This window comes from Salvia miltiorrhiza, chromosome 2 (assembly GCF_028751815.1).
Source record: "Salvia miltiorrhiza cultivar Shanhuang (shh) chromosome 2, IMPLAD_Smil_shh, whole genome shotgun sequence".
NCBI lineage: Eukaryota > Viridiplantae > Streptophyta > Magnoliopsida > Lamiales > Lamiaceae > Salvia > Salvia miltiorrhiza.
This window is the reverse complement of record NC_080388.1, coordinates 70,343,011-70,369,375: the sequence shown is the minus strand read 5'-3', so window position 1 is coordinate 70,369,375 and position 26,365 is coordinate 70,343,011. Positions and strand designations below refer to the sequence as shown.

Sequence of the window (26,365 nt, the reverse complement as noted above, 5' to 3'; positions counted from 1 at the left end):
ATGTCTACAATACTATAGATTCATATTTCTTTTTGAATTAGTCAATTTATTCTTTACCTTCTGTAATATATATTTTTTTTAATCTAGGCTAGTCTCTTTTTAGTGCTAATTACCTTGTAAGCTTCATACATATTAGTAAACTAAAAATATATTCGACTCGACTCAGCTACACCCCCCTCGTCTGAATTATTCGAATCACAAGGACTGCATTTTTCTTGTGGAACAATACAAGTAATCATCACACCTCATTTCTCAATATGAAGTTAATTACCAACTCTTCTTAACATAATAAAATCCAATTTTCGAAGATCTAAAGAATAAATTTCCCTAGATTTCCTCAAACAAATTGAGCACAATTGAGAAGGAATGAATAATACACAAGCAAATGCCATCCATCTGCATATGCTATCATCATAAATCAGAACAAAAAAACATACAAAATTGTAATATAACTATGAAGTTATGTAATAATACAGGTTCGTAACTAAAATCTCATATATATTGCAGACAAAATTCAGCCTCCCATATCATGAGAACAATCTCAATGTTGCACATTTTGTGTAAACGTCGTTTTACAGTGTTAGACCAATGTTGCAAGCATCTCCTGTGAAAAATGGATCTCTCTGTTAGGTTTATTCTTGATTTTCCTCAGGGGTTTCGCAAAACTTTACCTTGTCGACGTTGCTGAAGAATCTGTGGACCTTCTGGGGCCGTCAATCACAATTCTGCTTTTGATTCTGCGTCCTCTGCTGAATAATCAATTGGTTTCTGGATTTCAGGGGGAGGTGGTGCTTGTTGCTCTTGGGGTTCAATATCCTCGCCCAGAAATTTGGCTGTGAAGCGCCTAGCTTCTAGATCGAGATCCGGCCACTCTGCAACTATTCTTCTGGCTCCCTACAAGAAAGAAAGCAGAGGGCGGAAGATGAGAGTTGAGATGTGAGGGGACGAGTAAAGAGTTGTGGAGTAGGGGAAAAACCTGAAGCTTGGGCTCCTTAGTCATGGGATTGTTGCAGAGATCTATGGTTTTTGCCTTGGTTTTCGTGGCGTTACCGCACCACGACTCACACCATAGCCATTCTTGTGGCAGGGAAAAGATGGGCACCATGTGCTGAGCATAGTTTGGAAGATCCTGAAACATGCATCAATCTTATCAGCAACATGTCACTTTCAGACAGATTTCGAATCTCTCTCTCTCATGAATGTAGACTGAATTAAAGCAGAGGCAATTAATATTATTGCATCTCTCTCTCTCTCTCTCTCTCTCTCTCTCTCTCTCTCTCTCTCTCTCATTAATGTAGACTGATTACGAGAAGAAGCAGATAACACTACTGAACCCAGTAACATTGAAGCTGCTTCATGCTTGGAAGTGTTTAATCATATACTAAGATAGTAAACAATAATCGCAAAGGTACTTAGTTCCGGTTTCTAGATGTACCTCAAACTTTTGTCAATCATCATTACTCATTTAACACAGTAACTTTATACTCAAAGTTCTCAGAACTTCATTCTCATGAGTTACGAGTGCAAGCTATTGCTCTATGGGGACTTTGGAAACCATGTATCTTTCAAAATTCAACCAGCAATTATAATTCCATAGTTTCCTTGGTTGGTTTTCATGGTGGGAAAAGAAGTACATCTCATTCATTACGATACTTAAGCACTTCAAAACATGACTAAATCCAAAATCGACACAATGAAGAGCAGGCATGGTATTCTCAGTTATTCAAGAAAATTGAGAGAAGCAAGAGCTAAAGCAACCAAAGAAACTCATCACTTACCTGGTCGAGATTAGAAAGACTGTTGGGGTCTTTGCTTAGGGTTTCATAAAACACTCTTAATTGATCTCCCGCTGCTGTCTCCCGAAATTTGACCAAATCAACAACATATAAAGCACTACAGAAGCAACCCATGTTAGGCTTGTTTTTAAGAATGAATAGATATCAAATTCCAAAAGAAATGAAAAGCCGCATACCTAATATGATACGGTCTTCCACGCAAATGATCTTTCCAAAATCCCTGTTTAAAAATTCAAAAAGCCAATCAGCTATAATGTTAACTTTTCCCCCTGTTGTTTTGGGATAAGAAATGTATTTTTTTAAATCTAATTATTGATTATAAGTTACAATCAGTAGACTATCTTATCCAACTTCTACAAGGGGAAAAAAGGAATGATAAACAATTGAAGGGAGATTTACTTGTTTCCAAAACCGATAGCCATCCATGTCTTTGTTATTGTCACAGAAAGGAGTATACGCAAGGGGCCGTCCTTTTAAATCCATATCATAAAGTTCTCCCATGTCTGCCCTCACGATCTGATCGGCATCAACGAATATAACCTGCAAGTATAATATTATGAGTAAAAACATATTTACAAATATAGCTGCAGTACATCGAAACAAATCATCATTTAAGCAACATAAACTATCATATTACAAAACCAGAATACCTTTTCTAGGGCAAGTGGAAAAATGACATCAAGAAAAAGGATTTTGTATGCCCATATTATTCGTTGTTTCTCCTTTTGTTTGTGAAGCCATGTAGGCCACTTATAGGTGATCAATTCATACTCGAAGCCATATTCATGTGCCATATGAGGGATCACATCCTGCCAAAAATCATACGTAATGCTTAGGCAAAGGGGAAAAATAGGTTTAAATAAATAAAGTCCAGATGAGCAAATAGAAACAATAAAAATTAACGAAAGTGAAGGGCAAACCTTGAATTGAGGAGAAAGATAATTCTTTATAAACCAAAACTTGACGGGTCGATCTGTATTTTTCAGGACACTTAGAATCATAATTTTGAGAAAACGTTCATACCTGCATAAAAGTAGTTTGTCACACGTTAAATGTAAATGCAGAGAGTTAAAATCTGCCACAGCGATTTGCCGATTCCAATTCACATACCCAGTGCCAAGGAAAGAAACACTAGATCCTCACCTTTAAAGCCGTTTCTTTTGTTTTTCCTTATTTATATATTTTTGTTTAACCAAATTTCCACCTACGTATATTTCCGACCACGGGGTTAAAGAAACTAACGAAGTGGAGATATAGGGAACTTACAGGTGCCCAGATGCGACTGAGAATATATTAATTTTGTCCCCGTGACGACCACCATTTCCTTGCTTCTGCAACAAATTGTGAAATTACTTATAGAGATACATAATCTTGTCATAAAAACAATACAAGCATAAGCATATAGGAATGTCCATTAATGAGTATTAATATTACCAAGGAACTGCTCTCATCCTTCTTAGATTGTTCTTTCCCTCCAATAAGTCCAGAAGCCCATTTGAGGATATTTGAGTTCCAGCTGTTGTGAGATCCCTGAACATTTATTCGACAAAATCCCAGCGATTATAAGATTCGGAAGCTAATAAAAGAAAATTTTATAGGCATTATATACAGTAAAACATATCGGGGAAATTCTTAGTTTCTTACCTTTTCCATATTAGAACGACTGTCATCATCAGCTGGCAACAAGAGTTTCTCTCTCTCCATGCCCTTCTTCTTGATCACTTCCATATGAACCAATTTACCCCGTAGATCATCTATCGTGATTCGTTTCAACAAAGTCGTCTCCCCTGCTCCTTCACTATCTTCCTTCATGACATATAACTCGGAACTTCTACCTGGTGCCATCTGCAAGTACCATACCCCAGGGAGGACCTTCATTTGCCAGTAACCCAAATTTGCCATCACAAGAGTATCGACCAAGTGGGGAGCATGTTTAGTCCCGAGAATCAACTGCAGGCCCCGAGGGGGTTCGTGATCCTTTTCAGAGCAATGACCTGGTTGCGTATTACTTTATTAGCATCTTTGACTGATTATCAAACTCCATATTATAGCAAAATATACCTGTAAGGACAAGAGCTTCAAGTTCAAACACTGCTTGCAAGGTCCTGGTGTCACCAAGATTCTCTAGCAATATGTTGTCCAGGTCGTGGCTGCAAAATAGCACTCTTATTAACATTGAACGTTAAAGGAAACATAAAAACTCATGGTTTAATATTTGAAGAGCAGCAATGAATTTTTCACATGCCACTGCTTGTAAAGATTTTTTACTTACACAGCAACTACAGGCTGAACTAGCCATGGTTCAGGAACATCTAGATTCATGGTGAGAGTCTTAGATAGTGGCATGTTCGCAAAAAATGCTCTAGGACCACGTACCACATGATCCGTAGCACTGAAGTCATCCTGAAAAGTCAATGACAAAGTGAGGATAGGAAGCAAGGGAATCTTAAATAAATGGGTGATGGGCTAAGAGTGTTAAGGTTTACCATAGTAGGCACTACATATCTGTAGTAATTCTTCAACGGAAGATCCACTAGAGAACTCTGCCAGGAACATAATAACAATTTTAGACACTATATTTTAAGGCATAGTGATGTACTTAGCCACATATCCACAAAGATTGTTCTATAACACTTGGGCACATAAATAACAACATAAAGCACATAATAAAAGATAGACCAGGTCTCCACTACACGTAAAAGACTACCGCCAGAGTAAATAACAGTCGTTCGCCTAAGTTTCAAGCCTGAATTTGATGCCTTTGAGAAGTGATTTCAATGGTATCTGGCAAAATAAATTAAATAATACAACATCGATCTTTGCCTTGTTACTTGGCCTTTGATGATGGCGAAAAAGAAATTTCAGATGCTACGATCTAGTTTACTATCGTCGCAAACTTGAGGTAAAACGTAAAGTTTCTTTTCCTTTAGGCCTTCAACAGGGGCCAAATGCAGGATAGCCTTTTCCAGCGTAAACTCCAATATTAGCTTCAGAGACAAATAAGACTTACATTACAAAATAAGGTTCTGGATTGATGCATAGGTCAGTTAGTTCTTAAGTCTCGCTATTATGCTTAATAGCACATTTTGCTTCATGATTGCACATTAACATCAGATTAGAAATCACATGTTAGTCTCTTTATATCATGTAAATTTTCAGTAAGGTACTTCAGACTCTGAGGCAGCTTTTGATTCGACATTCTTACCATTGGATTGAGCACAAGTCGCATGCTTGGTTGTACATACTTCGACAGAATTCGAAGAAGAGCTGCAAGCTTTTGGCCAGAAGGACTCAAGGGATCAATCACGGCATCTATATGGATGCTTGAATTTTCGTTTTGCAAAATAACAGCGCTGTAGAAAGTTTTATAACAGAAGGAATTTAGTCAATGAATCCTTGCAGCCAACTGCTTTCTAGTAACAGAATCAAAGAAAGTTTTTATCATATCCCTTTCCTCACCTCCAGAATAAAATAATTCTTGCAAACAAGTAGGCAGTACCTGTAATCTGCATTCAGAATTTCAAAACGGGCACTTTCAGAGCTTCGATCCCTTGTAGAAGTTGAGGATGAGATGGCCATGACAATGTCACTGATGAATTTGCTGCAAAGAGGACAAAATAAAATATTTATTAGCAGATTAATCAATGTGAATGAAAAAATATGCTGAATTGAAGCTAGCAAAGAGAATCAAAAGCTGGTAGGGTAAAGAATATGCAACATTTGGGATATTCTTCACTTGATACGATTGCAAAGTTAGAACTAATTATAGGAATGTAGCTACACTATGGATTTAACAGCATTAAAGAAATGAGCCTAGAACTCCATTGATGTACCTTGTCAACATGTCGGGATCAATACCCTCCCATTTTATCTCTTCAATTATTTCAGCAATGTGTTTTATACGTTGCTTGAACTCTAATGATTCAAGAAGATGCAAATCATGGCTCAAGAATGTACTACCATCAAAAAGTCGGACCACCTGTGGAACACAGTGGAATATACAAGATATTTAAGAATTAATTGCCAAAAAGAACAACTCAAAAGCCAATGCATTATGAGTTTATGAATCTCGATATATTAACCAATATTATTTACAATAAAAAAACAATATTCTATCAATAAAACTAAAGAGTAAAGAGGCACAATGAGATGAGGGATCCTAAAGCAAAATCAAAATAAAATCGTACTACAGCATGATGCTCCAACTTCTAACAACATTAGATTTGTGATCGTTATAAGTTGAAACCCGACAAACCTAATCCGGTGCCACCTGCCTAATAATTCCTTGCATCTTTAAAGAGTCTCCTATTACCTTCTAACAGAACACACTATTGCTATTACATGCAAACTTATTCGAAATATTATTATGAGTACAGGCACATCCAAAGTCTGCAATATAAATCAAGAAGGGTGAAAAGATACTCACTCTGCCATTGGTAATAACTGCGTTGACCCCAAATTCAAGACCAATAGTCCTATACAAGAACTGGGTCACCTGCACATGAATTGAACAAAATGTCAAGAGTGTATGTAGGACAATCTATAAATAATTTAGCAATCAATAAATGTATTTAGGGCACATAATAGAATATAACAGTATCCTTTCCTGGCCTCGCCCACTAAACAAGAGACCAGAGTATGTAGGGCTAATGTCTTTATTAGTGCAATTGATGCTTTTGCATTTCCCTCGTGAAAAATGTTATTCGAAAGTGCTAGACTATAATCTGTTGGCTTGATTGTCCTGTCGTATCTCACTATTTCATTCACATGTATGTGGATTGTATGATGGAATCATCATCAAGTAATTCTACCAGGAACAACCTTTGAAGAAAACTAATGTTTACCAGTGAGAAACAAAAACAAGACCAAATGGGAAATCAGTCTTTCTAGGATTCCTTATCCCACCACACATGGAGATTTTTCCATTGATAGATAAGAGGCCTTTGGACCATGCAAGAATTTTTCGTCTGATTGAATCTTGACCAAGTATATGTAGACAATAAAGCATATAGAATAATTGAAAATATGAAGGCAAAAACTGACCCTGGTATGATTCCACTAAGTTGTTCCACAAATCAAAATAGAGTTGATTCAATAGGTCGACTTATATCTATGTGAAACGTAGAAATTTGACTAAAGAGAAAACCCATGACTTAGTTGTTCATGAACAGAAACACCAGAAGAAGAAGAAGAATCGCGAACCTTTTTTAAGTAACCCCTAAAATTATCAGCAGAAAATCCTGAGCAGGTGGATTTATAGCCCTTTGATGGCAACCCATTTGCATCCGCTAACTGTAAAACCTTATCAGTAAGTGCCAGATAGCTTTCAGTAACCCCAGAAGATAACATATATTCCTTTTCGTAGAATGAACAGAGTTGATCGATAAACTGCAGTACTCCTTTTTTATGGCTGCAAGGTAAATAAGAGAGATTATAAGAAGACATAGCATTTGCGGCGGGGGGGGGGGGGGGGGGGGGGCTACAAATATAAGAAACTCAACCAACCTGTATGAGGATACAGTAAACTTGAAGACTTCCATGAAAAGGAGACTTGGTAAAGTTGCATCATCATTAACGTTAAACAACACGCCAATCCGAGCATATTTGGTGCCACCAATCTGAAACATAATTCAAGCATTATTACAAACAAGGAACAGAATAGGAAAACTTCTCAGAACAAGTAAACCATTCAACCAATTAGTGTGGGAATTAAGAAACATAAAGATGCTTCTGACTATATCTCTTCAAAATATTTTAAAGCAAACATATTAGAAAAACTAATCATTGTTCGTAGAAGCCAAAATCAGAAAAGATAAAAGAGCTTGATTGCATACTAGGTCAAATGTCTGAGCTTATAAGCTCCTTAAAACAACTTATAAGTTGTTTAGGAGCTTATAATCTCTTGAGAAGTGTTTGGAAAAATAAGTTCTTATAAGCTGTATAATAAGCTCCCCAAGAAATAAGTTCCTCAACCCGAACTTAATTACTTTTTCATACTCTTATAAGCACCAATCATTTTATTAAAATAACCCTATTATGGTTTGTTATTTGGGTACATGTCACTATAAAGTTATAAACCCAAACTATTTTCGCACAATCAATTATATCTTCAACTATCCAAACTATTTTTTTAATCATGATTATCGATTGTATCCTCAATCCATTTTTTTGACTCCGGAAAGTTGGTGTGGTTCACCGGATGCCATAGTGTATTTAGAATTATTCTTTTCTAAACTTACATGGCACAAAACGACAAGCCATGCCAACTTTCCGAAGCCGAAAATTGAATTAGAGGGTACAATTAATTGATACAAAATCGATAATTCATAAATTAAAAAAGCATCTTCAATAATTTAAGATATAATTGAGAATGCGAGTTTGGACTTTAAAGTGATATTTACCCATGTTATTTCCATTGTATATCCTTTCAAGTTTATTTCTAACATAATTCAAGGACATATATGGGGACGCAACACATTTGATTTGGGAAGTGGAGTACATGATAGGGCATAAAGTGGGATTTCCTAAACAAAGCACCTATCAATTATCACGGTGGAGAAAATAAAAAGAGGCATTTGCAAAAATGCCCTTTTCTTATAAACACTTGTAAAAATGCCCTTTTTCACTTATGAAAAAGGGCATTTTTACAAGTGTTTATAAGAAAAGGGCATTTTTGCCTATTAACACAAATAAAAATACTAGTATTAAATTAAACAAACTTCAGCATAAATATCACCAGATAGCGAATTCCTTCATGCAGCAACTTCATCCCTTTCTTTGAAGTGACATCAACAACAAGAATATGAGTGACTGGCTTCAAATCATCAAACGCTGAAATCAAATGCCCAAGATCAGATATTTCAAATAAGATGAAGATTAACATTCTTGATTTCCTCACCAAGAACTTACTTTCATATGAATGCAGGTAGTAAAGGTCATTCAATACTGATTCTTTCATGAGAATTGATTCACACAAAGAGACAAACTTTGGTTTGGCGGCCTTCCCATCTGCAATTATCTACAGGATCAAAGGTTCAACAAGCTTTAGCCAGAGAACCATACCAAGAGAAGAACACAAAATGATAAACATATACAAAACTACAATTTTTTTTTGAAGCTATACAAAACTACATTTAAATATGAAAGATGTGATCAAAATTTACCTTTGGGTTATAACGCTGGACACCACTTTCAGAAAGAAATTTGTCCAGAACATCAGTATGAGAATTTATTTGTCCATAGTAAACTTGCTCTTGTATTCTGGGAAGCTCTTCATTCATTGCATTTATAAGAGCCTCCTGGTAATGGAAGAACCAACAAAAAAATCATGTCAACATGTACTAAAAATAAAGATTTTGAAGCTTGATTCTGTGATTTTAGAATATCAGTTCACAAGGAAACAATGCCAACCATTTAAAAGGATTGGAGAAAACACACTTAGTATGATACATGAATTTGATGAAAACCAAGAAGAAACTACACCTTACAGCAGTTATTCTCAAAGAACTCTTCATATTTTCGACATTCAACATGAAGGTAATAATCAATTGCTGAAGCCAATAAATGTTAAATGACTTTTCTCCCAAATGCAGTCATTCAACATGGGATTCCAAGAAAACAGGATATTTCATTCTTCAAAAAACAAAGACACTCAAAGTGCGAAGGATTCCAAGTTCTTGACTGCATATGGGTCAAACAATTATATGGTTGTATCCATTGGCCTAAATATTTTTTATGACACTATAATAACAAATGATACGAATACTTAGGAATTACCAAAATATACATACATGTAACACAACCATGGCTTGTACGAATTCAATAGTAAACATTGTAAGAATACACAATGTAGTAGCTCAGCCCAAAACAAATTCAATGATAATAAAACAAAATATTTTAATAGATTATGAAAGAAAAGTTCAAAGTGTACCTCATTAGGTTCATAGACAAGTCCATTCATCAAGAGAGAACACTCGAGCTTAGCAAAACCCAGTTTAAAGGCAAACAGGGAGCTCTCCCCAGACAGTTCGTTCAATGTTTGGTCCTTCTCCAATTTCAGTAAAGTTTCTTGAGGGGGTGTTTTCACCCTAGGCCTAAAAGGGTAAATTATGATTAGATCTCTGAGAAATTGGTAATAATTTAAACCAACAAGCACAAGTATTCAATTGGACAATCAACGAGCCTTGCAGATGCGAGGAAAAATCACAACATTATCACAGTTACAAGAAGATAATTTTAAAAGTCTTACAGCACTGTTTCCACAAAAGCCCCTTCAACATGATGCACTTCAGGACTATCATCTGCACCCGACTCCATTCTCAATTTGTTCACCTGTAATTGTGAAATACAGATGAAAATATGTGTACATTAGAACACAATCTCTTAGCCATGACACTCAACTGATCACCAAGAATAGATCAATAATTGTATGTTTCAGTAAGTGAAACACCGTCCAACTTCACAGGATCACACAAAAGGGAATGGATATCCAAACCCATGCAAATTGAAACCCAATACCAAATTTCCAAAAGGGAATTAGCGTCCCAAAGCTCAAACAAAACAATAATGCCCAATATTTCAACCCAACTAAGAATGCTTGTATTGGTATTCGATAAAAATGTCTTTCATCCTACTAGCGTCCAATATTACATGCTAGAGATGCATTTTTATCCTTCCATATTTGTGTACTAATGATCGTAAGATAACTTGTGTTGCATAATTGCTAAATATATATTGTGAGAACTGTGAGTAACTAAATAATAGGAGTTTGGTGTAGTTACTTTATAGGTTCAGTTAAGAAGTTCTTATTTGACCACACCCTATATATATAGGGGTTGGTTCTCGTGAGAACTGCATTTTTAGTGAGAACGTAAGAACATTGCATTGAACATATGAAGTTACTGCATTCACCATGAAATTATATATATGAGATCTAGTGAGAATCATATCTTTTGGTGATAACTGATAACTATCACAAACACATAAAACGTACAAACAAGAGATGACCAGATCGTGAACAACTAAATATAACACATGTTCATGATTGAAAATCAACTAATGTAGTTGTTCGTGTATTATATCCAATTGTTCACTCTGATCATTTCTTGTTCATGGACTTTCTGGATTTGTGCAGTGTTCTCACAATTCTCACGAAAGATATCATATTTACATGAGAACTGTGGAAACACCGCACAAACCCATAAAATCCATGAACAATTAGATAAAACAATCACATTAGTGGATTTTCATGTGTTCCATTGATTTGTTCATAGATTTTATTGATTTGTTTGGGTTCTCATGAAAGATATTCATTCTCACTGAATCCATTCTCTCTTTCTATATATATATACACACATAATATTAATAATTAGTATAGTAGTCATGCATCTTAATCTATGTTTTTGCGAGTGTATTCGGTCAAAATATTGTGTTGTTCTCAGTATGTATGATATGTGCACACTATTCATGCCGAGTATTCGTGGCAAGTAGCATATGAGGGTTATAACAATGAAACATAATGTTATTCATACATTTTTGGCAAGTAGCATATGAGGGTTATAACAATGAAACAGAATGTTATTCATACAGACTATTTCATAGATTGAACCGAACAAAAGAGTTTGAAAGGGCAATTCCAAGTGTTTAATAACAAGAGATCAGGTTCTTACGTTGCTCAAGAACTGGAAAGCCGTCAGAGCTCCATGATTTTCTTTGATGTAATTGAAAAGTCGTATGATCTGCCAAATTGAAACGACACATCATCATGAGAGTAAAGAGTGATTCTTTGAGCTCAAGCCAACATAGATATATATATTTTACTATCCTTGCTTCGAGTCTTGTTACAGTGTTTTCTCTATGTTTTTCAGTCTTTACCAAGAAAATTTCTTTCAGTTTCTTATAGCATATAATTGGTCCCTAGTCTAAAAAATATACATACATATATATATATATATATATATGTATGTATATAAAATAAAAAATAAAAATAGGAATTATTTATATTAAAATAACATCCAAGTGCAGCTCATAAAAAAATACATAAGTGCTAATTAATTCTTCATGATATTACCACAATGAACTTTAGTAGTGATTACTTGTAAGCACAATATCCTAGACCTCAATGCTACACCACACAAGTTTTTTCCTTCTTCACCACACAAAACCAAAAATTGACATGGAGGGTCATAAATTCTTATGAAGCCACCTTTTTCATACTCCCTCCGTCCCAAACGAAATGTCCTATTTCTTTTCGGCACGGAGATTAAGAAATGTGTATAAAGTAGATAAAGTGGGTTGGTGGAAATTATTTAAATATTAAGTATAGAGAGAGAGTGTATTGCCAAAAAAGGAAACAGGACATTTCGTTTGGGACAGAGGGAGTACAATATAATGAATAGTTATTATTTGCTCAGCTTAAGATCATGTACTCTGTACCATCAGGAGAGGTCTTCAAAGAAAGATGTTTTAAGTTACACTTCGTAGGATAGAAATTATCTTTGCTGATTTCAAATTAGAACTTATCTCCAAGGAAATATAAAAGAGCCATCTTTGCTGATTATAGCAAGAATAAAAGCAAGGGTTCCAAGAAAATTAAGCAGAGTGCCTGAACCTAAGAAAAGAAGGTGTCAAGACTTCAAGACATTGTTTGATTCTGTTTAGACTAATTAGACAAGTATTTCACATAAATATGTCCTCAGCCCTCAGGAGATAGGAATGAGATATGTGTTTATTGTTGTTACTAAACATTTCTGGTAAGAGAAGATTGCTTAGGAAGAATTTGATAGAGAATGTGAGTAATGTTCAGTTCATTTTTTGGAGGATGAAAATTGAACCAAAGACTGCAAAAGATGACAAGTCACCCTTAATTAAGATACTGCAGTCAATAAGGTTGGAATCTGAATTCGTGAAGAAACATTCACATTTTACTGGAGACATATAAGAGAATATAAGAAAACACTGAGATGTTTGGACTTCGTAAGCTAAAGAATTACCAAGCCGGAAATGTCTTCAAAATCATCCTTTAAATGAGCAATTGGAAGTTCACCGTCATTTGCTTCAATCGTGTCAACTAACTTTGCCGAGTACAATATTACACCAAACCTCATAGGAAGATTGTTCTCAAACAAGGCAATGATCGTGTCAATTGTCTGCAATATTACAATTGATTACCAACGGAATCAGAGATTATATATATGAAGCACATGTAGAAACTCAAAGCGACATGCAGTACATAAAACTTGCCTCGAGCCCACAAGGAGATGCAGGATCTAAAACAAAAACTGCATGGAACAGGTTTTTGCGAATGTAACGCAATTGCCCGGGGAAGACTGGCATCAAAATCTACAATTCCGTCATGGAAACACATGTAATCAACTTAATTTGCAAATGATCAAGTTCCGAAAGGCGAGAACAAAAAACAAAGAGTTATACCTCATTTATATTGCTTCTCCAACGCTTGTACATGGCATCTACTTCCAAGTTATTAATGTAATGAACATGGGGCGAACGAAAATCAACACGAAATGCATGTGTTTCTGAAGGTGGCAGAACCGATAGGAATTTCCTTACGGTGCTTGGAGGGATCTAGGATTTTATCAACACTCATTATTAGCCTTTAAATTCAGAATATATTCGATGAGATCAAGCACAGTGCAGGGAGGAGATTGCAAGCTAAAAAGATTGGCACTGAACCAAAAGAACATCAGAGGTGGGGAACTTTCTGAAATTTCCTCAACATATATCATTTGGGACTAATGAATGCCGCCAGTATACCAACGAGAATTGATGCTAAACAGAAGTAGCAACATTACCAAAACTATCTCGAAATCAACTAGACATTACAAAAAAATTTGAGGAAACTGCATCCAGATCTATATAATTATTAATTATAGTTCCAGAATCCATGTCAAGGGTTTTGATGTTAATTTACTGGAGGCCCAACCCCCAGTATAGTAATTGGCAAGACAACAACCAGATAAGGAACTTTCGATTGAAATTTTGAAGTACTCCAAGTGCTAAGAAAGCATACATCAGTAATGTACTGCACAAGTTAATATGATCTAGTACTTCAACCGATTCCCTTGAGCAGATATGGAACAAAACTCCTAATAAACCTAGACAATGTAAATAGAAGAGGTTATCCTCGAGCTTTAAGTCATAATAATAAATCACTACAGTAACTTCTTTACGGTTGGCTATATCAACTTCCTAGTATATCTTTTTACTGACATCCTTTTTTTATCTTTTTCTCTTTTAATCAGGAATTTCTATGTATAGAAAATAAGCAGGGGTATAACATGGGGACAGGACATCCACCCAATCTTTCATTGTACAGAACTCATCAGATAAACATTACAATCCAGTTCACCCAAGGTCTCATTCTCACACCTATATAGGTCATAATTTTTTTAGTTGACCAGATCACAAGTTCTTATCTCAATTAAGGTTGTATCTCGGTTTCTGAAAGTCCAAACTAAACTTCAGAGTTCAGAGTCTTATAAGTACTAAAAAACCTAAAGTGGCCATGACCAACTAAGGCCATACTCAACCTCAAAATCTACAAATTCAAAAGATTATAGGAGTTCTATTACTTCTTATAGTCAGTTATAAATGTGTCGCGTGGTGGAATTTCAATACCTTCAGTTTTCTGTACTGATCGGCCAATGTCAACTCCTGATGTGCCATGTCAACCAGCCTGCATAACACAACATTAAAAGCATTATGAATCGGGAACAAATTTTTTTGGCCAAAAATTGCACAAACATCTGAGGACCTCTCTCTCTCTCTCTCTCTGCATTAATACACTGACTAAGTTGAGTTATGCCCAGATTAATTAGAGCTTTATAGCTAATTATACGGCTTCAAAGCCTACCTAACTCTGAGTCTCTGTCTCTGACATACAAAAGAAAATAAAAAAGAGCCCTAAATTCCTAATGATTTGAGACCTACAAAGAAACTCTGAACTTAATCCTATACCACACATCTTCTGAGGAATCTTCCTCATCCTCAAATTTATTTTCTACTTCTCTCTAACCAAAGTGACCAACACTGCACATAGTCAGTACAACAACCCTCCATAACATTTGACATTTTTGCATGTGAAGCACCCAGACCGCTCTTAACTTGATTTTGGCAGAATTCAATTCAAGCCAAACTCCCTCAAAACTTTTGTCACGAGCTGAGGGTATAAGGGCAATGCAACCCCACCCCCAACAAAGATTAGAGAGATTCCTATTTTTCCTAACAAGGAGGGAATTAGATTTCACCAGGAAAGAAGGAATTAGAGAACGTTGAGAAGAGTTGTATAGGAAAGAAGCATTACAGATGAAGGTCAATATCTTCAACATTCAGCAAGGCACCATTCAGAGCCATTAAGGACTTGCCAGGGGGAATCATTCGCTGGTTGGCTATAATTTCATCTTTTATGGAATCATTTAGCTGCAAAAGATTAATATAAAAAACATCAGCTGACGGAAGGACACCATGTCTTTGAAGAGTGGTGTTTCAGCCACATCCAGATTGCACGACTTATAAATTATAATTTCTAATATCAGACGTCTGCATCATCTGCAAAAACTTACAATACCTTCATACGAGATAATGAAGACACGACACTAGGAAAATTTTGATTGATTTCCTGCATTGACTGCAAAGGATCAGAGGCATGCACTATCCTTTGTGCTGTTTGATGTCCTAAATCTGTGCAGTTACAGGACAAAGATTTGTAAATAATTAAGCTTGATACCTTATCATGTGTTGTTTAAGCTACTATGACAGAACTACCTTTTAGTTCCCAAACATCCAGCGTATCAGAAATAGTAGATGACAGTAGATAATCCCTAAAAGCCATTACTTCAGATGTTAGCTCTGACTTGCGTTCCTGCATAAGCGCAAAGATTTTTCAACACGACATTTACTGGTCTATAGGGTTTACACCACATTCTTCAATATCACTTTTTAAAGCAATAATTCCTTGATCTTGATTAACATGTTTCTTTATCATACCGTATGACATTCTTTGTGATGCACACAAGTTAACTGATGATTCATAGCTTTGAGTTTAAACAATATGGACTTTCTTTCTCATTTTGAATGTTCTCTATTATAGACTTCACAACCAAAACTACTTATAGTAAGCATCTCACCTAGGTTCTTGATGAGATAAGCTACTGATACTTACAGCATAGGCAAACTAAATGCATATCGCATTATTGAGAATAACAGTGAAATGCATGGGTAACTGAGTATATAACAAATATCTTCTTTAGATATCTACTTCCACAAGTGATTCTATGCACAGAGTCTATGATAGTAACTACCCTAATTTGTAGGAGAATAAGACTTCGGCATTGTGATCTCTTCTCATCCTTTTCATATGTAAAACAGATAATTAAAAGTGATGAGATTCTGAACATCAAAACGAGTACGATACAACTGTTCATGTTTTTTGTTGTTGCCTTCTCTTCATTAATTAAAATTAATCTATAAATTCTTTGTAAAGGAGTGAGAGAATGAACAAACCAAAATGCGGGAGAAAATGAATCCTCTGACTTCTTGGCTAAGATCTTCAGTATGGGGATCTTCAAGAGTCACACCTGTCATGGTTATGAAAAAAACCATTAGAATCATGGTGTTTGACCATTAGTAAAATATGTTACTATGTGCAAAGCTATTCAGACAAGCATATCTTTTTTTTGATAAATTATATAAGTAAATAAAGAAATTCAAAGACCGCGCGACGGAGGACTCGAACCCAGAACCTCATGTCTTGGGCATTAACCTCCTAGCGCTAGGCCAACACAAGCACACCAGACAAGCATATCTGCATATGCATATAAGCAAGCAAGGAGCAATATATGGATCCACAACCATCTTTTTATAAGGATGACACAAAGCTCCGTCTCTACAAATGAATTGTAGATTATCTGGGAGGCTAATCATGTTCGCAAGTAAATGCAACTAAGATAGCAAACGATCTCAAAATCTAATGAAATTAGACTATTTGAAAAAAATTATGATTGGACAATGTAAGAGTTCCACGACAGATAGTTTTATGACAAATAAAATGCATCATGACCATCTCACTTATTCATGCCATCATAGAACTATCAATCTAGCAAGAACATGGAATTTTTACCTTTCTTTATTGCACTATCATCCATAGCCTTGTATTCCATATTCTTGAGTGCAAGCTCAACACCATAGCCACCCAAGTTTACAGAATCACCTGTGCCAATGGCTCCACAAGGAGAAGTTTTTTGTTCGCATCCAGTAGGCAATACTGATCTGACAACGTACTTGATTTTTCCCTAAAGGGTTGATAAAAATGATCAGAAAATGACAGACAAATCAGAAACAGAAGAGTCCTTCCAGTTATATCACCCAACTAAAAAGGATGGATGGCATTACAAATATAAAAAGTGGAATATCTCTAGGTCTTCACAATCATTGGCAGGAACATAAGGATGCCTGACCAAAATGACTGAGCACTTTAAATGCCTCATGTAGTTCAAGACTGGAAGACCAAACTAGTTAGCTAAATAAACAAGATTATAGTGCGCTATGAGGATAACGACAGTAAGGATACAAAGGTATGAGAAATCCTCAATGGTGAAGTCAATCTAACCACAAATACAACTCCAATCTCTTGCAATACCTAACGCAAAAAGGCCTTAAAATCTTTGCAATTTGAGGCCCACAACCAACTTAAAACTTAACTCCATACCACACCTCCTCTGAATATTCTTCTTCATCCTTGAATTCTCCTACGGTACCCTACTTTGTATTACCTACTTTTAAAATTTTCTAACAAATTTGTTTCTTATTAAGAAGGAAATTCTCCTATCGCACCCTAAGAAGAATCACATTCCAAAAACACTATGAAGGCACTCAGCTTAGCATAGTTAAAAAAGAGAGAGAAAAATTAGTTTCTAAGCATTTGCACCATTTTAGCAGCTTCTGATAAGGCCATATGAAATTCCTTAAAGCACGCAGTCCCGAGAGCTCCATAGAGAATGGCAGTGGGACTTCCAGCAGTTGAGCCCGGATGGACATGATCGAATTCAAAAATCTCTGGATACTGAAATGCATTATCCTTTCTGGGGACACAAAAAGTATAATTTAAAAAGATGCTGGAAATTTACAGTATCAGGAAGTATAAAACATAAAGGCTATAAATCTCTCATTTCCTAGAATAAGCATACAAGACTATCATAGAACTGGACTTACGTGTCAATAGGATCTAGCAGCCACTTGTGCAATTCTTTGACTTCAAAGAATAATGAACCACCGGTATCAACCCAACAACATTTATTTCCAGGACTCCTGAGGTTCTTGCCCAAAAGAAAGGCTTCGGAGTTATCGGGCTTCACGGTTTCACTTGGTTCAGATGTCCCTCCATCATCAGCTGGAGGAAAAGAAGAAAGAGATTCCTCTGCTAACTGGCGATACAACACTAGTCTAGGTGAAGCTGACCTAAGAGTTAGAGAGAATTCAAACACTGATGCTAATGGTTCAGCTAATAGAGACTTCCCATGCTCAGCTATCTTCTTCAAACAATCTTTTGCAGTTCTCAAATCGGAATCGGAATCCACGGAGTGGATCCATGATTCAACGAAATCCCAGAACAAATCTTTCCATTCTTTAGATAATAATTCCCTGCCAAATTCAAAAATTTGGAGTCAGATGAACCAAAGAAGGCAGCTCAGCTCATGAAGGGAAACCAGCTAAATATGGTACTGTTCATCAAAGACTCCCCTAGAATCATGACAAGGTTGCAAATGCAAACTATGATCCAATGCTTCCATGTCATACTATATAGCCATTGTGTTGAAATTTATTCTTCAGTTCCGCACAATTTCCCCCAAAACTCATGAACCACATTCAACATGCATCCATCAAATACAAAAAAAGAAATACCCAAAACTCAGAAAAAAAATCACAAGGCATACATATTCCAAAGAAGAAAACTACTATATATGACACTTAATATAGTTATTACAGAGTGTGTGTAAGGAGAGAGATAGTACCCAGCCTCTAGAAGAAGTGGAGTGCCAGACCACTTAGCTCTAAGGGCGACCTGCACATTCTTGGGACTGCGGCTCTGAGCAAAAACGGGCGAAAACAACCCAGATAAAACTAATAAGACGACAACAGACGAAAACCATCTAGATCTAACATGCTTCTCCCCCATTTCCTTCAATCTTTGATGATCGATTTGCGCAGATTCGTTTAAATTCCCATTTTGAACGCGGCGCAAAGAAATTCAAAGATGCAATTTTTATTTATATATTTTGTCTGGTTAGAGAGTGTTGGGTTTTGTATACAGAGTGTGTGTGTTGACGAAGGTCTCCACTTGATTTTAGATAGTCAGCGCTTCCCATCGGAAGGGAGACGGCAATCCAAATACCATTACCAACTGCGACGACTGCAGACACAAACCCAATAGCCCAATTTCAACAAATCTCAAAAGCCCATTACTTCTATGCCTTTGCCGCTTTGCTACATGTCTAGATATGGTTACTATTTTTAGGTTAATTGCTTCAACACGAACTTTAATCATTTTTTCATTATGCACGCGAATTTTAAAACTTACATTTTTAATCATGAACTTTGTATATATTTCAATTTTTTCATAAAATTGAAGTCCGACTACTGAAAAGTTGAGGTGTCTTTAAACATTGCCACGCCTATGTAACATGTGTTATTGTAGCTGACGTGGCAATACAAAACGACGTCGTTTTGAAAGTGATTATCTAAAAAGGCCCTAATTTCATCTCCCCTCGCATCTCACCCTCCAAAACCCTACCACCTCATTCTGCATCCGTGCTCCACCACCACCACCACAGTTAGTTAAGTTAATTACCTGCAGTCATTTCTTTTAATTTTTTCTGAGACACTTAAATTTTTCACTACTTTTTCAAGATTAGTGTGTAGCGACAGAGTTTTCGGCGGATTTCTGGGTTTAATTTTTTTTTTTGCTCTTCTCTTTTTTGGAGGTTTACGAGTTTAAGGAATGAAATCTTAATTTTGCTACCATTGCATCTTCGAGATATTCACCATTGTCTGTTTCTGGTGGTTTTTGGTGTTTTTCTATAAACTTGTAATAACATCAACCAACAACTAAAATTGAGCTTTTCGCCCGACGGTCAATTTGCTCGATTAAGGTCATGCGGCGAGCCCAGGCTTCAACGTAGCTGCAAAACTGTACATTTTCGAGCATGTGCTCCAAGAAGAATAAGCTAATTTCGGAAGAACAAAAAGAAGAAGAAGCTAATTTCGGAAAAAGGAGGGATGAGATTGTGGCTTTTGAAATTTAAACCTAATTTCAACAATTTAGACAAAATGACGTCGTTTACCCCTAAAAAAGAGACGTCGTTTCATATGTCGGACAGTGAAATAAGTGGCATACTTTCGATTGTCACATAGGATCTACATCAGCATGAAATTGGGGGAAATTCAATTTGATGGAAAAATTAAAACATATGCAAAATTCATGATTAAAAATATAAGTTTCAAAGTTCGTGTGCGGAATGAAAAAGTGACTAAAGTTCGTATATTTTAATGCAATCAACCCCTATTTTTAATAATAATGCTTGGGAAACATTACTTATTTACACCCACCGTTTGGATTAATTATCATATCTAGACATATTTTCGATTTTAACATTGTAGTATTCAATTAAATAATTATTACTAGTATTTGCACGGGTGCAAATACACGATAAATATTTGTATATTTCTTTATATATGTAAAATTGATATTAATTCAATTATCATATTTATAAAGGGTTAATTTCCAGTAAATAACTTTATTCAAATTCTAATTTTGTGTACAAACTTTAAAAGGTGGCGTTGTAATTATTGAACTTTTATCAAGTTTTTGTTTTGCATTCAAACTTTAAAATATAGTTTGATAATTACCGAACTATTAGTTTAATTTGATTTTGCTACCAATCGAAATTTCGATCAAATTTAACGCTAATATAGCTAGTTGAATAATTAACGTGGCATAATCGATGAGGGAATAAAACGACATATGTGATGGTATGTTGCAACCATTATTTGAAATTATGACAATTCAAATTATTCGGCTTGTCATGTCACTAGTAAATTTGGTCGAAATATCAATTGATAGCAAATTCAAATTAAAATCTATAATTCAATAATCATCGCGCTATTTTTTAAAGTTTTTATGCAAAATCACCACATTAACTTATAAACATTTTACTCTACTTTAAAAAATTGCATGCAAAATTATACTCTCTGTCCAAAAAAAATAGTCCTAAAGGTGGACGACACTGATTTTAATGAAAATAATTAAGTTTATTGTGTATAGAGAAAGGGTCCCACATAAAATGTAGTATTAATAATGATAATTAATTGTATTGTGAGTGGAGTTTAGAGCCCCCATGTGATATAAACTTTCCAAAACTAGAAAGGAACTAATTTTATAAACGTCCCAAAATGGCCAAAGTTTACTATTTTTTGTGGACGGAGGGATTAATAAAGGTTCGACAATTATCACGCTACCTTTTAAAGCTTATATGCAAACCTACAATTTGATGAAAATTTTCAGTATTTTATAGGTAATTAGCCCTATTTATAAATATAAAAAAAATACTTTAACTGAATATATTTGAGTTGAATATATAAAAAAAATGATACCATGAAAAAGTTAAAAAATAAATAAGAAAATAAAATAAGTTAAAATAAAACAAATGAAAAAAAATAGCTTATTTTTAAAAAGATGCAAGAGTAGAGAGATTTTTCTTAAATTTTAATCTTTAAATAAATATAATATTTACATTTTAAATTCAATATTTATATAAAATATAACAAATCAAAGCTTTTGTCATGATTTTATCTTGATATGCATATCAAATATTTTATAATTAGTCTAATTTCACAATTCTATAAAATAAACAATAATAAGATAATAGAAAAGAAAAAAAAAATAATAATACTCCCTCTGTCCCTCAAATATCTTCCTCTATTTCTATTTTGGGTTGTCCCCAAAACATTTTCATAACCTACTTTTGAAAATAATTGCATTCATTATTATTTTAACAATCTTCACTTTTTGTGGAATTCATTGTCCACTGATCAAATACACAATTAACTTTTATTAAAACCCGTGTCACCTTGTTTTGGGGACATAGAGATTAGAGAGTATAGTTTAACAAATAACTCTTCAATATTATTATAATTATAAAACTGCCACCAATTTTAAAAATAATTTAAAATTAATTTCAAATTGAAATCTTGAATTTTTAATATAACATTGATTTTTATTATTGTGAATTCTCTTTTATTTTTATCTTTTTCCAGCTTAAATATATTTAAGTAAAATTAATTTTTATTATATTTATAAATATGATAATTGAGTTGGTATCAATTTTATATAAACTAGCATTTGTATCAGCACTAAAAATATTTACATATATATATATATATATATATATATATACTTAATACAAATTCAATTATTATATAAAAATTATAAATATAATAAAAAATATTACTCTTCACGAAAAATGGGAAACATTTTTTGGGTACATGTTTTAATAAAATGGGTAGTATTTTTTATATAGTTGATGAGGATAGCATTTGGGCTTTTGATCTTAAGGATAAAAATAGAGTAAAGGAATATTTGAGAAAAGGTAGAGAGCAAAGTCCATCGGAAGGAGAAGTTTAGCATCAGAGGAGGAGTCCCTTTGGTCAAAGAAGGAGGAGTTCCTCTGGTCAGAGGAGGAGGAGTTATGATCTTCGACAGAGAATCGTCACGAGCAGTAGAGAAAGGAGAAGTTGATTCCTAAAGGACCCTAAATCCGAAGATAAATACAAAAAGTACTTTCGTGACTGTAAAAGGGTGCACCTAGGAGGTGGTAGTTGTAATTGAATTGCAGGTGCTCCCTTCAACTTTTGGCAGGAGCCGCCACTCGAAATAATCAACTTGTCACCTGACGTGGAAAATGCTCAAAGGGCGAGAAGATGCTCTTACCATTTAGCAGAAGGAAGAATGAACAGGAAATGACGAAAATACCCTCCCATATTCGGAGCTGAAATTACTAAGATACCCTTCATTTGTAATCGCCTATAGATAGTATGAAGGTCTGGGTTGTAAGGCAGGTTGATTCAAATATAGTTCCACTTCAATGTTTCATAGTTTTTCCCTTGAAAACTTTTGAATATTTGAAAATATCACCGTTACAACACCACTCATGTAAGAAACGATAGAAAAAATCACCAAGAAAAGGAAAATAAGAGGTTCGAATTCATCCAGTGGCCGTTGGAGCAAGATTGACGGATTGTAGTAGCTGATATAAAATATTCTGTGTTGGTCATAACCGCGTTCACCAATAGTAGAGAAAGAGTTTCACCATTGTATGAAATATCAAAATGAGTGGTTGAGATTAAAGTATGGGTAATTTTTTTTGGTAAATAAAAGATATTTATAAAGATAAAAAAAAATGTGGACTATGTACTAAAAGGAAAAATGCCTTAGGTTTTGTGGATGCCCATATTTTTCATGGACGAATGAAGTATAATTATAATAATATATTTGAGTTTAATAAAAAAAGCAATAAAGAAGAATTCACAATAACAAAATTTAATATTGTGTATATATATATGTATATGTGTGTGTGTGTGTAAGTTAAGAGGAAAAAAATAGATTTATTCAAAAAATGGAGAGAGGATCGAGAATTTCTTAAATTTTAATCTTTAAATAAATATAAATTTATATTTACATAACATATATTAAATTAAAAATTTTGCCTTGATATTTAATTTGATATACTTATCAAATATTGTATAATTAGTTGAATTTTACAAATTTTGAAAAAGAAAATAAGAATCTTTATCTTTATATATATAAAAAGCAAAGTAAATGTCAATAAATTTAATTTGAAGGGTAATTTTGGAATTAGATGAAAAAATATAATTCATGCCACTACAAGTCTACAACTGCCGAAAATTTTCAATTCAAAAAAGAAAAAAAAAACTGCCAATTGGAAAAAACTGTCAACTTAGTATTGTTGTGAATTTTATTTCAATTTTTAATTCTTTTCCCTTTTTTCTTATTTTAATGATAAAGCATATTTTTATTATTTTCGTAAAACTATATTTCGAATAAAATATGTACTATGTATATTGAACCAAAGGTCATGAAATTACATTTAATTTGATACGATATAATATGTAAAAAAAAACTTTAAAATGAGAAAGTTGCGATAATCTTCGATTTTAACATATTAAAAATCTATATTTTATGAAGTGATTTTTTCCATAAAATGAGGAATCATATTTCAACTTTTTTTCTTAATTCTAATATTTTAAATTTTCAAATTTTATTTTACATTAAAAATAAATTATTAAATTATATTATGTAATTATTATAAAATAATTTATTACAATTTATAGAAACGCTAACTCAATATTCTTATCCAACTAACTGAAAATTAAGTTCTTTTAAAAATTATAAATTACAATCCATGCACACATACTTCAAAATTCTCATCCAATTAATTGATTATAGTATTTCTTAAAAATGTATACAAAAATATGTGTACACGTACCTTCTCAATACTCTTATCTAAGTAACTGATTATTAAATCATACTCTACATAAAAACTGAAAAGTGTTTTTTTTTTTTAAATATGGACGATATAGTAAAATATATACTAATATATATTATTTTAAAAAGATATTGTCAATTATTATGTAATATGGGTGGACGTATTTCTAAAAACGAGTGTGTAATAATTTTATATTTATTTTATTTATTTCTGACACAGAACACAATTTAATTGTTTTTGTGTGGTTTCATCTTGGATAATATATGCATCTTAAATGAAAGATCATTGAAATATATTTACGAGTGTGTTATATTTTTATATTGATTTTATTTATTTCTGACACATAACACAATTTAATTGTTTTTGTGTGGTTTCATCTTGGATAATATATGCATCTTAAATTAAAGATCATTGAAAGCTATTTAATTCGATATATAATGAACTTGAAATGAATAAATAAACAACAATTATTTCAATCAATTAAAATATAATAATCATTCGCAAAAGATATTATATTATATTAGATGTCGTGATAATCCTTGTGCGATTTTTATAAGAGTGAATAATAATCATTCGCAAAAGATATTTTTTGTAAAAATAAATAAAACATTACAAATGACACTTTTAATAATAAAATATTTTATCTGATTGATGGGGTGGAAAGAAATTGGTGGGGGTGGGGGTGGGGGTGGGGGGGAGCCCAATGCGGGCATATATTATTTGATCCAACCGTTCTTCGTAATTGAAAAATTTGCAAATACCGTAAAGTTTCAAAACCTTATATACACAATACAATTTGAAAGTTTTTCACATTTTATTATTTCTTAATAAAAGTAAATAAATTTTAAAACTTATATTTATTAATATATTATAAAATTTATAGTACATATAATAATTCCCGTGCATCGCACGGGTGATACACTAGTATATATAAGTAACAAATAAACAGTAAATAGACAATTTTCAATTTCAAAATTATGTGACAAATTTGTGATTGTAATAAAATTAAAAATTTGTCTGAATTGAAGAAACAAATAAGATTAATTTTATGATATTTTATTCGATTAGGTGGATATATGGTTCAATATACAATCTCGGCCACTAAAAATAGTCTTGAATTATGAAATTTGACTTTTTTTTTTTGAAGCAAGAAACATATCAGTAGTATTACGATAAAATTAATATCGTGTCAATTTTTTTTTTCGACTTGGGAGAGGGGGAGCAATGAGATTTGAACTTGGGACCACAGTATTTACATATAGGAGATCGCACCATTTAGTGTCCCTTTAGAGACAATATTGTGTCAACTTAGACGATGAAATCTATATTTATATAAAAGTAAAATAAACTCTATCCTACGCGGTGTGGTATAATCACTCAATTCTAATTTTTCTCAATTCTCATTCATTCTTATTTTTTCTAAATTTTAAATCAACAAATTTCGATATCTAATCAATCCAAAACTCCAACTCAACCATCTTTAGTTAGCATACGCGGGTTTCCGGTTAGATAAGTCAAGCATATACCTAATTAATTGCGTCGCGCGCCGACGTCAGAAATCGCCTCTCCTCATCGGCGGCGTCGACGTATACGATTTGTATCATTCTACATTGACTGGAGTTTTCCATTACTTTTTATTTTTTCCCAGATATACGGCCAATTCAGAAGCAGAAAACAGTTCCAAGATTGTATTCGAATTCTCATTCTATATTGATGGAAGCAACAGGGATAACATGGTATGTGACATATTTCTACTTCTATTTGTATTTAAAAATTTAATTTTCAATTTGTGACAGATTCAAGTTTCTCCAATCTATATTTATATAAAAGTAAAATAAACTCTATCCTACGCGGTGTGGTATAATCACTCAATTCTAATTTTTCTCAATTCTCATTCATTCTTATTTTTTCTAAATTTTAAATCAACAAATTTCGATATCTAATCAATCCAAAACTCCAACTCAACCATCTTTAGTTAGCATACGCGGGTTT

At 33.7% G+C, this 26,365-nt stretch overlaps 1 protein-coding gene across 2 annotated transcripts; it reads right to left on the bottom strand.

The window, feature by feature from the left end:
* Window positions 1-371: 371 nt before the first annotated feature.
* On the bottom strand, window positions 372-19,217 carry LOC131008817 (UDP-glucose:glycoprotein glucosyltransferase). 2 transcript variants are annotated; one of them, XM_057935872.1, is made up of 38 exons: window positions 18,824-19,217; window positions 18,024-18,452; window positions 17,740-17,893; window positions 16,933-17,104; window positions 16,317-16,390; window positions 15,579-15,675; window positions 15,382-15,494; window positions 15,118-15,233; window positions 14,433-14,490; window positions 13,227-13,379; window positions 13,038-13,136; window positions 12,788-12,943; window positions 11,465-11,533; window positions 10,045-10,127; window positions 9,727-9,889; window positions 8,960-9,094; window positions 8,706-8,814; window positions 8,533-8,627; window positions 7,302-7,414; window positions 6,999-7,206; window positions 6,223-6,291; window positions 5,630-5,775; window positions 5,296-5,397; window positions 5,002-5,149; window positions 4,283-4,339; window positions 4,069-4,199; window positions 3,858-3,946; window positions 3,441-3,790; window positions 3,231-3,326; window positions 3,063-3,127; window positions 2,717-2,819; window positions 2,447-2,605; window positions 2,196-2,336; window positions 1,973-2,016; window positions 1,779-1,893; window positions 977-1,129; window positions 672-894; window positions 372-604 (listed from the first exon to the last, which is right to left on the bottom strand). In XM_057935872.1, exons 1-37 carry the CDS (start codon window positions 18,985-18,987, stop codon window positions 718-720), a joined length of 4,905 nt encoding a protein of 1,634 aa, XP_057791855.1. In that variant the 5' UTR covers window positions 18,988-19,217; the 3' UTR covers window positions 372-604; window positions 672-717. The 2 variants fall into 2 exon arrangements, with proteins under 2 accessions (XP_057791855.1, XP_057791854.1); XM_057935871.1 differs by having other exon boundaries at window positions 372-894.
* Window positions 19,218-26,365: the final 7,148 nt, after the last annotated feature.

Excerpts from the sequence above, each read along its gene's own strand:
- LOC131008817 (XM_057935871.1), bottom strand. The coding sequence starts at position 18,987 with ATGGGGGAGAAGCATGTTAGATCTAGATGGTTTTCGTCTGTTGTCGTC. Across the intron at positions 9,890-10,044 it reads GCTTTTGTGGAAACAGTGCT|GCCTAGGGTGAAAACACCCC; the intron begins GTAAGACTTTTA and ends TTACCCTTTTAG. Across the intron at positions 9,095-9,726 it reads TTGTCTATGAACCTAATGAG|GAGGCTCTTATAAATGCAAT; the intron begins GTACACTTTGAA and ends TTCCATTACCAG.